The sequence below is a fragment of the Falco punctatus genome (assembly GCF_963210335.1).
Source record: "Falco punctatus genome assembly, chromosome: 3".
Classification (NCBI taxonomy): Eukaryota; Metazoa; Chordata; class Aves; order Falconiformes; family Falconidae; genus Falco; species Falco punctatus.
The window spans coordinates 105769225-105783650 of NC_137582.1; the positions used below are offsets into that span (position 1 = coordinate 105769225).

Consider the following 14426-nt stretch of genomic DNA (forward strand, 5'->3'; position numbering starts at 1 on the left):
TGCCCTGTGGCTACTGCCACTCACCTAAACTTCTTTGGAACAGCAGCCCATGTCTCTGTAGGTCATTTGTTCCTCTCAGAAACCACGCAGCCCTGCTGCACTCACATCAAAGGTGAGGCACCAGCAGGGATTTGTGCACTGCTCGTACTGAGACGGACGTTTTTCCTCCTTGCCTCCTGCTGATGCTGATAGGGACGATGCCCGAGGAGAGGAGTCTGAGCAAGTGCCTGGCTCCCTGCTGAAGCCTTGACATTTGCATTTCTTTTCTGTGGAAGAAATTTCCTGCCTATGAAATGTGCTGTGCAGATGTTTTTTTTTTTTTTTCCATCGAGTGGCTAGAGACACCTCTTTGCTGAATTTCTATGTTTCAAGTGGCAACCTGAAATTTCAAGCGACAACTCTGCTTGAAGGCTGCTTGGCGGAAAATAAAGCTAGCTGCCTGGGTACTTTTCATGTGAGCTTTACGTTGCTCTGCTAATGAGGCAAGGGTTTTTTCCCTGTAGGCATATAATCAGACTTGGCAGTGTGTTGATTCATTTTTCAGTGTAAGCAAAACTTCATAGAGCAGTGAATGCTGTGGGAGAAGGAGAGTGAGTGCTGGTATTCATCCAGTGCTGGTAAAATGGGAAAATGAGGTTGTTCAGTGGAATGGAAGAGAGCAGCCTTTAAAGCTTAATGATTTAACACATGCAGCAGATTAATAGGCATTTCTGCCGGAAAGTGTTGATACTTTCTTTATGTTTTCCTACCTCTGCTTGGGTGTTGTGGTCTGTAGGTAAATGCAGAGGATGAAGCATCCAGTTTTATGGAAGCAGGTTATGGTTAACTGCTTCCCAGGGGGCAAGTGTCATTTCACTGAGAGTCTTTTCGTGCCCTGCATTACAGCTTTGATAAAAAGGGAGACATCCATTACCTGATCAAGTGGAAAGACCTGCCGTACGACCAGTGCACCTGGGAGATCGATGAGATAGACATCCCATACTATGAAAACCTCAAACACCTTTACTGGAACCACAGGTACGACCCAGCTGGGCGGTGGAACCACAGCAGAGCTGCCACAGCCTGGCAGAGTCAGGCAGAGCTGGGGCAGCCTGTGCAGGCGCTGGTGCCCCCCTTCTGAACACACCAGCTCTGCTCGTGGGGACCTGTCTTCAGAGAGCGGTGGCTGAGCACTTCCAGAAAGCTGGCTCTCCTGAAATGCCATTTCAGGGCTGCTGGGAAATCCTGCCTGCCTGTCGTTTTCCAGCCTGTGCTCCCCTTCCCCTGCATTTATGCTGCTGTAGTACTCATGCTCTTGGCACGCTCCATGGTGCAGCTGCCTGTCTGTTTTGGGGGAAAACCACAGCCCTCTGATGTGATTGCTGTTCTTTTTGGATGACATTGTGTGGACTGTTGGGAGGAGAAGATTCACACTCCATGAGAGCCCAGGCTAACTGGGCCAGAAAGGCTCCTGTGGGGAGAGAGGCAGTGGAGTTTGGGAGGCATTTCTGTCCCTGGGCTCAGGGACTGGGAGAGGAATGCTCATCATCTGCCTTTTCCCTGGCTGTTGCAGGGAGTTGATGCTGGGGGAGGACATGCGCCCTCTGAAGAAGCTGAACAAGAAAGGGAAAAAGCTGAAAGAGGAGAAGCTGGAAAAACCTCCAGAAACACCTCTCGTGGATGTGAGTAAGAATGGCAGGAGCAGTGAATGGCACGTGAACCCAGAGAGAGGGACATCTGTCTGGCCTCCCCACTCTGTTACGTTTTTCTCCTCTAGTTCCTTTGGGGACCCTGGATTTTTTTCATTGAAAGCTCTGGGGTGGCTTCGCTGTAAGGAGCATGAGGGCAGTGCTGTGCTGGGGACCATGTCTGCATCCCTTTGGGGGCTGTTGGATGTCACAAGGCTGAAGAGGGACGTGCTTGGCCGCAGAGAGAGGAGGAGGAGTTGGCTCTCACTGCTTTGTGTTGTGTCTCTCTCTTTTCAGCCTACGGTGAAGTTTGACAAGCAGCCGTGGTACATCGATGCCACGGGGGGCACGCTCCATCCTTACCAGCTGGAAGGGCTAAACTGGCTGAGATTTTCCTGGGCCCAAGGGACGGATACAATCCTGGCTGACGAGATGGGGCTGGGGAAGACTGTGCAGACTATTGTGTTCTTGTATTCCCTGTACAAGGAGGTGAGTGGAGCATCCAGCAGTCCCCGAGGTGGCTGAGAGCCACTCGGTACGGGGAGAACAGCTTGGCCTTTGTCTCCCTGAGCAGGGCCACTCGAAAGGGCCGTACCTGGTCAGCGCCCCTCTCTCCACCATCATAAACTGGGAGCGCGAGTTTGAGATGTGGGCGCCTGACTTCTATGTCGTGACCTACACGGGGGACAAAGAAAGCCGGTCGGTCATCCGGGAAAATGAATTTTCTTTTGAAGACAATGCTATCCGGAGTGGAAAGAAGGTTTTCCGGATGAAGGTGGGAGCTAAGTCTGTGCCATACCCAGTAGCTTTAACCATCAGTAAGGAGGGGAGAGAGGCGAATGTAACCTGGAGAGGGAGGTTGGGCAGGTCCCTAATTGCCTGTTCTCCAAAGGGAGAGGCTGGCACTGTTAAAAAATGCAGGACGTTTGTGATGGGCTTGAAAGATTTCTGCCACAGCCTTTGCGGTGTCTGTAGTCCCCTGCTTGGTTCTAACGTTCAGATGGGTTTAGGTTTTTCTGCTGACATGACTTGTGCCTCAATCCTGCTGCTGGTACTGTGCAGTACGGTGCAGGCAGCCCCCCCTTTTCTCCTTGAGTCATATGCAGCAGCAAAGGTGGAGGCCATCCCGGTCCCCGCTGTCTTAGCCTGGCTTTTCTCTCCCTTGCTCCCCCAGAAGGAAGCCCAGATCAAGTTCCATGTCCTACTCACCTCCTATGAGCTGATCACTATTGACCAGGCAGTGCTGGGCTCCATAGAGTGGGCCTGTCTGGTGGTGGATGAAGCGCACAGGCTGAAGAACAACCAATCCAAAGTAGGTGGCAGGTGGTTGTGAGCGAATTTTGTGGTGCAGCTGTGCAACACCCAGTGCTGGCTGTCTGCTGTTCTGTGCTTTCCTCCCCCGGAGCTGAAAGATGCCCACACCTCGCACAGGTTCTGCCTGGGACCTGTGTTTGAGTGGATTTGCTCTCTTTAACATCCTCTGGCATTAAAAATCCTTCAGCGGTGGAAGAGGCGGCAGCCTGGCTCCTGATAATCCTTGGATGGGCTGCCTGTGGAAGGGAATTGATCCCTCTCCTTCCTCTCTGCCCCTGGGACCTTCACGCAGGCCCCAGCGCTGAAGGCAGCAGGCGGTGTGACCCATGGATATTCAGGATTTGCTGCCTGTGCTCCGGGGGGATGGCTCGGAGCAGGACATGCGAGCTGCAGCCTGGCTTTGCATGCCCAGTGGGGGGAGTGGTGGCTGTAAGGTCTCTGTGGGCACAATCTGCAGATACCCCAGGGGACTAATCGGCTCCTCGGAGCTCTTTTCACCTCCTCTCATTTCTTTCCCCAGTTCTTTAGAGTATTAAATAGCTACAAGATTGATTACAAGCTGCTGCTCACTGGGACACCACTCCAGAACAACTTGGAAGAGCTCTTCCACCTGCTCAATTTCCTGACTCCTGAGCGGTTTAAGTAAGTTGCACTGGTTCCCCCCCCACCCCACCCCCGAAAGGGACGAACGGCCGGGACCTGGCCCCTCGCCAGGTAGGGGGGTGGCTCAGCAGAGCTTCTCCCATTTCCCAGGGCTCCTGTCCGTATGGGGCTGCTGTGCCACATCGCCATATCCCCATATCCAGTTGCTGCTGTGCCAATGTCACCGGTCTGCACCAGCAGGCAGGCAGCAAAGCCTGTTGCCCCCGTGGTCATAACAGCTACGCATGCCTTTAACGTGACCCTGGGTTTATTCCCGTGGGATTTTGGGGTCCTGTGGGTGGCTGTTGCTTTGCTATCGGTTGGGAGATTTGAGAGTGAGGAGCTGACGCCTGCCTTCTCTTCCCTGTCTCTGAGCAGACAGAGGTACTTTGGGGAATTGTTCAGACCTCGGCACATTTAGCGTGGATTTCCCCTCAGCCATCAGCACGGCTCCTCAGCCTGGCTTCTGCTCTGCTTGGATGCAGGCACAGGAGTGTCATCTCCTTGTATACCATGAGAACTCTGCCCTTGTTTTTAAGTCTTAAAGAAGCAGATGTCTTTGGTGTGTCCTGTTATTGCTCAGCGCTGTGTGGTTCTGGCTGCTTCCACAGTAACCTGGAGGGATTTCTGGAGGAGTTTGCAGACATTTCGAAGGAGGACCAGATCAAAAAACTCCATGACCTGTTGGGTCCCCACATGCTGCGGCGGCTCAAGGCGGATGTGTTCAAGAACATGCCAGCCAAGACAGAGCTGATCGTGAGAGTGGAGCTGAGCCAGATGCAGAAGTGAGTAATTCCAGCGCAGCTCCCGTGGGGTGGCCAGCTTCCCTCACCCCACCTCATCTGCAGCACGGCGGGGCATCCCTGGGGCCCAACAGGTCAGGCCCCCCGCTGTCCTCAGGCCTGCTGCGGGAGGAGCTGGAGTGCTCCGTGTCGCACCGGGGAGCGTGTTCAGCCTGGCTAAACTGGGCTCTGTGCGGTCCTGGCTGCTCAGCAGAAAGCGTTTGATGCACGGCAAGCTGTCAGCGTGGCACTGCTAGTGCTGGGGGGCACCGAGAAGACGCTGATGCTGAACCCCCTTCTCCTCCTGCTGTCGGCACCGGGGCAGCAGCCGGTGATGCCAGCTTGCTTGGTGTCAGCCTGGAGCATCACTGCTGCGCCAGGGGATGCTTGCTTGGCTCTGTTTGTGTCGGGCTGCCTGGCTTAGCTTCAGCAGCATCTTTTGCCAAGGCTGGGGGCCTTGCAGTGAAGGGGGGTTGCTTCTTACCACCATGGCGGGACAAGGCTGGGTGTACACCCAGCAGCGGGGAGTGTTCCTAGCCACTGCGCCCCTAAGTGCATCCCACTTACAGGACTGTGATGTCCACAGAGCAATCAAATAAACCTGACCCTGAGCTGAGGGTGCTGAGCTGCTGCTTTGAAAAACCTCCAGATGTCCCTTTTGAAGCTCCAGTGGTGCTAGTGGGGTTTCATTCAGCACAGTCCTGTTTATGCCAGTCCTGCCGCTGGCTGAATTCACAGGGGTGTCTGTCCCATCCCCGTTCCTGCAGGAAATACTACAAATTCATACTGACGAGGAATTTCGAAGCCCTGAATTCAAAAGGTGGTGGGAACCAGGTCTCACTGCTCAACATCATGATGGACCTGAAGAAGTGCTGTAACCACCCGTACCTCTTTCCCGTGGCAGCAGTGGTACGTCACCTCTCTTTGTGCTGTGGGGACATTTCTCCGAATATTGTGTGTGAGCTGTCGATGGGGGCTGTATCCATCGTCTCGCTTGGGTTAATGGTGTGGGTTTTCGTGCGAGTGGTTCTGTACAGGGATTTTGGCTTTGAAATGCCTGTGCACTTCTCTGTGGAGGTAACAAGCGTTGCCCTCAAAGAGGCTAACCAGGGTGCCTTCACAGGAGGCCCCGGTTCTGCCCAATGGATCCTACGATGGGAATTCTTTGGTCAAATCTTCTGGGAAACTGATGCTGCTCCAAAAGATGCTGAAGAAGTTACGGGATGGGGGTCACAGAGTTCTGATCTTTTCCCAGGTGAGTGTAGGGTAGAAATAATAATAAATAAATTTTTTAAGGATTTTTTTAGTTCTGTACGAGGATTTTGTGCTAGGAGCAGATAGAGGTAGGTGGAAGAGCTGGTGGCAGCTTGTCCCCAGATAGCGTGGCAGCTGTGGCAGTCAGGATGGATGGACTGCATCCCAGCTTTTCCCCCGAGGGACTGCCTGTAATATTTTATTTAAAACTGCTGTTACCTGTGGATAAAGAGATAACAGCAATAGTGCTCCCCTGTGGGGAGGGCCGTTCAGACATGATTCCCTTGCACTGGCAGAGCTGCCTGCAGAAGATGAGAGGCGAGTCCTGCTTCTCTGGCAGTTGCCTGCGGCCGTATGGGGCTGTTGTTGGTACTGCCATCACCATGGCCTCCAGGCTGCAGGCAGGGGCGCAGCAGGGGCAGGGCAGGTCCCCGGGGCAGGCAGGGAGCCAGGCTGTGCAGAGCCGCTGGTGCCAGCGTCACCTTGCCCTGCAGATGACGAAGATGCTGGACTTGCTGGAGGATTTCCTGGAGTACGAAGGCTACAAGTACGAGCGGATAGACGGGGGCATCACCGGCGGCCTGCGCCAGGAGGCCATAGACAGGTTTAACGGTACTCGCCTTTCTGCCTTGCGGGGTGGCTTGGCAGCCCGGGGTCGGCCGGCTGTGCCCACAGTTGGGCAGCGGGGAGGTGGTTGCCTGCACGCCAGTTGTGCCGCGCTCGGCAGGTCCCGTGTCCCGAGGCACAGCGCGGGCTGCTCCTACCACGTCATGAAGCCCTTGAGACGCGTCCCTCAGTGAGCCCTGAGCGTGCCCACGGCAGGCTGCTTAGTTTGGGGGACCCCTGCGTTTCCCTTCAAGGCCTCGGTAGACGACAGAGCTTCCCCTTTGGCACTGGAGCTGCTTTTCCTCCAGTCACCAGTTCCCAGGGACGATGCATTTGCCCTCCTTGCCTTCCCTGCCTGTTGCTGGTTGGCTTAGACCAATGGTCCCATCGGTTTTATCCCTAAAGCGTGGTACTGCACCTTTCTACGTAAGCTGCGCTCCTTTCTGTCTCACTGTTTGCCACCTGTGGGTTTGTCTTTCTCAGCTCCTGGTGCTCAGCAGTTCTGCTTTCTCCTCTCTACCCGTGCTGGCGGTCTGGGCATAAACCTTGCTACGGCCGACACAGTCATTATTTATGATTCTGACTGGAACCCCCACAATGACATCCAGGTTTCTGACTTTTCCTTTTCCTTCCCATATAGTAAGTACCTCTGTGGCTCTGCCCTCTGTTTGCACACCCTGCACAGGGAGGTTGGTCTCTTCTCCCAAGAGCTGCTGGTGCTTTCTGCTGTATTTGTGGGGGGTGTTTTTGCCCAGCAGCGCCCTTCCCGCATCCGCTGGCCTTGCCCTGGCCTGTCTGTGGCACAGGAGAGACCTGGCACATGAAACTGGCTCTCTTCCATGGCTTCTCACTTTCTCCTGCTGCTTGTTCACAGGCAGGTGCCCCCTTCTCTTCTGGGGAGCTTCCACTTGCATTTCCAAAAGCCCAGGGCAGAGCCTAGCTAAGGACTGTCCACCAATGGGCAGTGGCAGCTGGAGCGGGCGAGCAGCCCATACCTCTGAAAGTAATGGAAAAGCAAGGAGTCATGCATGTCCCTCCCGTGCTTGCTGGTCAGGAGAAGGTTCTCTCCAAAGCTACATCCACTGTTGCTGTCCGTTTGTGCCAGCGTTTCCTTTTACTGGTCGTAGGCAAGCAGCCGCGCTGGTGCGGGGTGGTGAAGGAACGGTGCGGGTCCGGTGAACCTGCGGCCGGAGGGTTCCTGGGTGGGGTGCGTCCTCACTGCCTGCCCTCAGTGCCTTTGGCTGGAGGCCTGCCCGGGGAAGCTGGCTTGCCTGCAGTCAGCCTCGGGGGCTGGCACGTTCAGGCTGGCTCTGAGGAGCCCCTCTCGCTCCACCACCCTGTAGCAGCCTTGAATGCTGAATGCAGCCATGTCCTTGTGGTGCCTTTGCACAGCCTGGGGAGGTGAGGAACAGGCCCCTCAGCCAGCGTGGCACGGTGCCGCCCTGAACAGCTTCATTCTCTGCTTGCAGGCATTCAGCAGAGCTCACCGTATCGGGCAGAACAAGAAGGTGATGATCTACCGATTTGTGACCAGAGCCTCCGTCGAAGAGCGCATCACCCAGGTGGCCAAAAGGAAGATGATGCTCACCCACCTCGTGGTCCGCCCAGGGCTTGGCTCCAAGTCAGGCTCCATGACCAAGCAAGAGCTGGATGACATCCTCAAGTTTGGGACAGAAGAGCTCTTCAAGGATGATGTGGAAGGTGAGATCAGGAAGGTGCTGGGGATGCTTTGCGTGGGGTGGGGCCCTGCCTCAGCTGCTGGGGCTCATTCTCCTCTTCGTACACCCACAGGCATGGTGTCTCAGGGACAGCGGATCGCCATGCCGGACGCTGTCACCGCTTTCTCTGACACTCTCTCCACCAAAGGGGGTGCAGTGACTCCTGGCATGAAAAAAAAGCATGGTGGCACCCCACCAGGTGTGTAGCCCCCCTTGCTGGGGTGACCCGTCCCCTTCCCTGGCCCTGTGCCCTGCCTGAGCTCCCTGGCTCTGGGAGCAGGCTGTCACCATCATGGTGATTTGTGTTTCCAATCCCCTCGCTTTGCTTTCCAGGTGACAATAAGGACGTGGATGACAGCAGCGTGATCCACTATGACGACGCTGCCATCTCTAAGCTTTTGGACCGAAACCAGGATGCAACTGATGACACGGAGCTGCAGAACATGAACGAGTATCTCAGCTCCTTTAAAGTGGCCCAGTATGTTGTGAGAGAAGAGGACGGTGTGGTAATGTGATTAGTATCATGTCTTACAATCGCACCTCTTTGTATGTCCCTCTGTGTTTCTTCCGCTCCCTCTTCTGTTCTGGCGAGTGCGGCTCTCCTCCCCGCGTGCCAGCTGTGACTGCTGTAGGTGGCTCCAGATTTTGGGGGCCCAGGGGACCGAGAGGGAGCCCGCTTGTCTTGGTCCTGTGTGGCCGATGGTGCAAGCCAGGCTCTGTCCCTGCTGGCCCAGGACCCCATTTCGATCGAAGCGTCTGTGGCACCTTCTGTCCTGTGGAGGGCCCTTCCCTGGCAGACTGGGAGCAGGCGCGATGCTGCTTGCAACCGTGCTGCTGTCGTTCGCCTGCCCAGTAGCCGCGCAGGAGCAGGCTGCTGTTCTGGGAGGTCTCTGCAGATCTGTGGTCTCTCCCTCGATGTGAGCGCGGGTGCTGTGGGCAGGATGGATGGCAATGTTTGCGGAGCTCTTTCTTGGGGGGGAGGTTGTCGCAGCCCTTTGACAACCTTGCACCGAGGTCAGTAGGTTTGGGCAGTGCCCCAGGAGCCCAGTTCCATCCCAGTGGCTCGGTGCCCTCCCTCTCTCCCTGGAGTGCTGTTAGAGGACAGGCAGTGGGGTAATGCGGGCAGGTCTGGGGCTGCCCGGTCTCAAGCTCCTGGTCTCTTGCTTTGCAGGAGGAGGTGGAACGTGAGATCATTAAGCAAGAGGAGAACGTGGACCCTGACTACTGGGAGAAGCTGCTGCGGCACCACTATGAGCAGCAGCAGGAAGACCTGGCCAGGAACTTGGGGAAAGGAAAGAGAATCCGCAAGCAGGTCAACTACAACGATGCCTCGCAGGAGGACCAAGGTACGGCTGTGGCCATTCAGCTCCTGGCGGGGCTCGTGGGCGGGCAGCAGCCCTGCAGGCTGGCTCTGAAAAGCCGCACAGGCAGGTTCCTCGATGGATGGGTTGGCCAAGTCACTGGTGTTCCTCTGCAGTTTGGTAGGCTGTGTGGCTCTGTACTTCCCAGATTCTTAAACTTCCCAGGACAGAAATTCTTCCAAGACTTTTTTTTTTTTTTTTTTTCTGTAAACTCTTGTTTTGCTGGAAGAATGTAGGAAAGATGTGTCTGCGGGTGGGATATTTCAAGCTGGGTTTTTCCTGTATACTGATTTTGGAAAACCTGAGACTGTGATTTCTTGCTTGTTGTATCCTCCTCTCGCGCTGCCTGTTACACCTGCGGGCAGGCTCTTACCTGTCCTGTGTGTCCCTCCTGGGCAGGATCCCACTGCTTGGGAGGTCTCCTAACCTGACCTCCCTTGTGCTCTGCAGAGTGGCAGGATGAGCTCTCTGACAACCAGTCGGAGTACTCCATTGGCTCCGAGGATGAGGATGAAGACTTTGAAGAGAGGCCAGAAGGTCAGAGTGAGTTAATGCATTTGGTCCTCCACGGGATGTTGCTCTGCAGGGAGCCCTGGGCACTCAGGTGCAGCAGAAACATCTGGGTTGGAGGGACTGGTGTGCTTCTGGGCCTCCGTTGAGGGGGAGCTATCCCTGCTTGCCCGCCAGGTGAGGAGATTCCTAGGGCAGGGAGGGCAGCCGGCTGTTTCCTTTGCTGGCCGCTGCAGGACCTTGATCTGGTCCTCATGGTGGAAGGTTGGGGACTGCAGGGAGGACAGGCGTGGTACCCCCTTGCTTGGAAAGCGCAGAAGAGAGCCCCAGCTGGGGAAGGCCAGTGGGACAGGTGGAAGGGACTGCTGCAGCCTGGGCTGCTGCTCTGCCCAGATCTCGCTCCCATCGGGTGGGAGCGCAGGAAGCTGGGGGTGCGGGGGGACTTCGGGCACCCTTCCTTGCTCCTGGGCCCACCCATCACTGAGGCTGCTTGACTCTAGGTGGCAGAAGACAATCCCGGAGACAGCTGAAGAGTGACAGGGACAAGCCTCTCCCTCCTTTGCTGGCAAGAGTCGGGGGGAATATCGAGGTGAGCATCAGCACGACCAGTGCAGTTGTGCCAGGGCTGCGCTGGGCTCGTGGGCTGGGCTGCTCCATGCCGAGTTGCTGGCGCATTAGTTCTGGTCCAGCAGCCGCAAGGCTCTGAGGTGCCACACACTTCCGAGGGTGTGTTGTGATCCCAGCAACGCCTCCACTCCCCGCAGGTTCTCGGCTTCAACGCCCGCCAGCGCAAGGCTTTCCTGAACGCTATCATGCGCTGGGGCATGCCGCCCCAGGACGCCTTCAACTCTCACTGGCTGGTTCGGGACCTGCGAGGGAAGAGCGAGAAGGAGTTCAGGTGCGGGGGGTGCCGGGCAGGTGGGGCGAGGTCTGTCCTGGGCTCTGGCTGATGGTTTGGGATGAGCTCTGATCACTGTGTTGTCTTGCCACGTCACTGTCTCTGCCGTGCTTCCCAGGGCCGGGCAGAGGCTGTGCTGTGACACAGCCGGCTGCGCAGCAGTAGCCCAAGCACCCGCACGTCCCCACCGTGGTTTCTTTTTGGGGAGGCAACACCTGTTTCCTTGGAGAGGAGAGGGCTGCTGTCATTCTCTTTACGACAGGCTGAATCTCAGCCTGGGTGTGAGGCTCTGCCCTCGCCCGCGGCTGAGAGCAGACGCTGTGGGTCCTCGGCTCAGCAGAGGGTCCGTGCCAACGGGACCAAGCTCTGGCTTTCCTTCCACAGGGCGTATGTCTCTCTCTTCATGAGACATTTGTGTGAACCCGGAGCAGACGGTGCTGAAACCTTTGCGGATGGCGTTCCCCGGGAAGGGCTGTCCCGCCAGCACGTGCTGACTCGGATTGGAGTCATGTCACTAGTAAGGAAGAAGGTGGGTGAGTAAAATTTCATATGTGCCATTTCAGGTGTGTTCTGGAGACCCGTGGGTTTCACTGGCTGCTGAATGCCTCTCGCCAGGGTTCCCCTGCTGAATCTCCCAGGTTTACCATAAATGTATAGGTGACGGTAATGCAAACTGCCTTTCAAACCCTGCTGCTTTTTTCCCCGGTAGGGATGTAGGATGAGCCAGTATTTAACAGGCTGGCTGGCAAAAAAAGAGGAATCATGCAGGAGAGTTGTTGGGTCTCAGAGCTGTAGTGTCGACTGTGCCTGGGGGGGGGGGGGGCGCGTGCAGCGATCCTGCCGCTTTGTCAGTCGGCGGGTGAAGCGGCCTGAACGTGCCGGCTCTGCAGCAGTGGGCTGGGAATGTCTCTGCTGTGTTTGGCTTGATGCTGTGCGTCTGCCCCAGGTCCAGGAGTTTGAGCATGTCAATGGCAAGTACAGCACCCCAGATCTCATTCTCGAGGGCCCGGAGAGCAAGAAATCCAGTGAGATTGTGTCTTCAGATCCCAACACCCCCATCCCGGCCAGCCCAGCACATATGCACATGGGACCTGTGGCTTTTGCTGGTAGGTGTGCCGGCAGGCTGCCTGGGCATCGTGGCTTTGGTCTGGCTTGAGAAGCCACCAGGTCGTGCAGGTGTCTGCCTACCTCGGCAGTGTGCACGGCTCTCTGGGGCCCCATTCGATTGCTTCCTTGCTTTGCTGCTGCTACAGACAAAATAGAAACGCAGCTGGGGTTCCAGGAGGAAAAGGATCAAGTGGAGCAGAAGTCCAGGAAGGTGTCTGATGGCCAGGTAGGGTGGCTTCTCCCAGCATCTCCTCTGGGAGGGCTTCTTGTGGTCTCCCAGAAACTCAGAGTACTCGCTGGGGAAGGCGCAAGGCTGGCGTCATCTGGTGTGGGTGCTTCATGTTAAGGTGCCTGTGAGTGCCGAGAAGGTGGAAAGCGAAGAGCACTTAGAAAGCTGCGACAGCAAGGAAAGACCGAGGGAAGAGCATCAGGAGGAGAGTGAAAAGGTTGAGCCTTCTCCCGAGCCGCTGGTGAAAGGTGAGTGTCTGTGGCTTGGGTGGGTGCCATACCCGCGCTCGGGCTCCCCTCAGTGCGGCTGGGACTCCTGCGGGGCTGTGGCACCCAGCGACGGCACCAGTCTGTGCTGGAGCAGTTCTGCAGCTGAAGCTGCGTGGAGACCAGGACGTGCACCCCTTCTGTGTTGGATGCGTTGGTGCTCCCAATGGGTGGAGTTTCCCTCTGGTGGGTGGCTCCAGTGCTTTGCACCTTGCTTGGGTCCTTCTCCATATCACTGTGGGAAACCTGCATGTCACAAGGTCCTGCAGAAATTCCTGAGACAACAACACTACCAGGTTGTAAATCACGAGAAATGCTCACTGTGGGGGGGCATTTTCTGTTCCTAGCAGTGTGTTCCTCCAGATGTCTCAAGGAAGAGGGAAAACTGAACAAATTTTCTTGATAAAATGCAGAAGAATATTTTGTTTGAAGTTTTCTGAATGCCTTGAACATGCAAACTATATAATTGCTTTGCGCTAAAAGGGGAAGTCTCTCCAGACAAGCTGCTCTTCCCCAAAGAGCATTTTGCATGTCAGGCTTTTCATACAGTCCTCTTCCTTTCCTCAGATGAGGGGATTCAAGAGAAAGAGAAGCCTCTGGAAAAGCTGGAGTTGAACAGCAGCCCAGGAAAAGGGGAGGACAAAGAAGTCAAACCAGGTGAGATGCAAGGAGGCTTTGGGGCAAGAAGGGTCTCCAAAACAAGGCAGGTGCCCGTTGCAGAGGCGAAGGAGCAGGTCCATGGGGTGGTGGTGAGCACAGCCCTCAGCACCTGCAGCAGCTGGTGCTCGCCTTCTGGCGAAGCGTGAGAGCCATGAGCGGAAACAAGACCCCAGTAGGGTGGGTGCTGTGTGCTTGCCGTGCGAGCAGTAGGACCTGTGGTGGAGCAGGGTGCAGACTGATGGCTTTTCCAGCAGTGACTTTAGTGGGGAGTACCTCTGGCAGCTGATGGGGCAAGGAGGGTGCCAGTCAGTCTTTTGGTGGAGAATGGTTAGACAGGTACAATTTTTTGTGTTTGCCAAGCAGAGGACGCCAAGGCAGAGGAGAAGGAGCAAAGTGATGCTCAGCAAAATGGTGACAAAGAGGAAGAGGAGGATGGCAAGAAGGATGACAGAAACATGAACTTCCGATTCATGTTCAACATCGCTGACGGTGGCTTTACAGGTAAGAGCAAGAGACGAGGCATCAGCTGCTCCTGCAGAGCTTCTGCGCAGAAGCTCTACAGCCGTGCAAGCAATGTGAGCCATGTGAAAAGGCTGCAGACAGGACGGTGCTTCACCTCGCCGCAGGCTGTCTTGGTTTTGTGCTGTGCCCGTGGCCGCCCAGGAGATTTCACCGCTCGCCCTGCCCGGTGCGCTGGGTGATGTCCCCAGCAGCCCCGCTGCCTGACCAGGCTGTCTCGCTTCTGCTTCCACAGAGCTGCACACGCTGTGGCAGAATGAGGAAAGGGCTGCCATCTCCTCTGGCAAGATCTATGACATCTGGCACCGCCGTCACGACTACTGGCTGTTGGCAGGAATTGTCACGTACCCTTTGAGTTGGTGGGAGCGTGCCTCCTGCCGTCGGGCAGCAGGGGATGGGGGAGCCTCGGCCGGGTGCGGGTGCTGGGGTCAGGGTGCAGTGATGAGCAGGGTGGGGGTTTGGTGACGTGGTGTGGCTGCAGGGCGGTGGGCATGCTGTCGGCTGGCCAGCCCTTCCCTTGACGCTCCCTCTGCATCAGTCACGGCTATGCCCGCTGGCAGGACATCCAGAACGACCCACGCTACGTGATCCTGAATGAGCCGTTTAAGTCGGAGATACATAAGGGGAACTACCTCGAGATGAAGAACAAGTTCCTTGCCCGGCGGTTCAAGGCGAGTTGCAGGTCCAGGGCTGGTGAGTCCTTACCAGCTGGGGGGACCAGAGTGGCACCCCAAAGCTGGGGGGCAGCCCACCAGCACCTTCTGGGCGCAGGGCGGGGAGTGCTGTGGGCTTTGCAAGGGGCTCACAGTCGCCGGAGGAGAGCAAGCACCCAGCAGCAGGAGCTCAGTCCCGGGGAGCTCGCCGGCTCTGTGGTGGGGTGCACGGGATGGGAG

At 56.4% G+C, this 14426-nt stretch overlaps 1 protein-coding gene across 8 annotated transcripts in view; it reads left to right on the forward strand.

Moving 5' to 3' along the window:
- Positions 1–14426, forward strand: part of CHD5 (chromodomain helicase DNA binding protein 5) — a 31577-nt gene that overhangs the window by 14718 nt on the left and 2433 nt on the right. For 5 of the 8 annotated variants that reach the window (XM_080380150.1, XM_080380151.1, XM_080380156.1 and 2 more), the window contains 26 exons: positions 886–1017; positions 1553–1661; positions 1965–2156; positions 2242–2442; positions 2842–2979; positions 3502–3623; positions 4235–4408; positions 5173–5314; positions 5529–5660; positions 6154–6271; positions 6749–6873; positions 7735–7966; positions 8057–8182; positions 8317–8489; positions 9155–9329; positions 9795–9887; positions 10355–10443; positions 10619–10752; positions 11137–11281; positions 11699–11858; positions 12006–12085; positions 12207–12336; positions 12922–13011; positions 13378–13515; positions 13769–13877; positions 14072–14204. In XM_080380150.1, coding sequence (XP_080236276.1) covers positions 886–1017; positions 1553–1661; positions 1965–2156; positions 2242–2442; positions 2842–2979; positions 3502–3623; positions 4235–4408; positions 5173–5314; positions 5529–5660; positions 6154–6271; positions 6749–6873; positions 7735–7966; positions 8057–8182; positions 8317–8489; positions 9155–9329; positions 9795–9887; positions 10355–10443; positions 10619–10752; positions 11137–11281; positions 11699–11858; positions 12006–12085; positions 12207–12336; positions 12922–13011; positions 13378–13515; positions 13769–13877; positions 14072–14204 — 3592 coding nt within the window. The remainder of the gene's footprint in view (positions 1–885; positions 1018–1552; positions 1662–1964; positions 2157–2241; positions 2443–2841; positions 2980–3501; positions 3624–4234; positions 4409–5172; positions 5315–5528; positions 5661–6153; positions 6272–6748; positions 6874–7734; positions 7967–8056; positions 8183–8316; positions 8490–9154; positions 9330–9794; positions 9888–10354; positions 10444–10618; positions 10753–11136; positions 11282–11698; positions 11859–12005; positions 12086–12206; positions 12337–12921; positions 13012–13377; positions 13516–13768; positions 13878–14071; positions 14205–14426) is intronic. The other 3 variants (XM_080380153.1, XM_080380152.1, XM_080380155.1) reach the window with 3 other exon arrangements.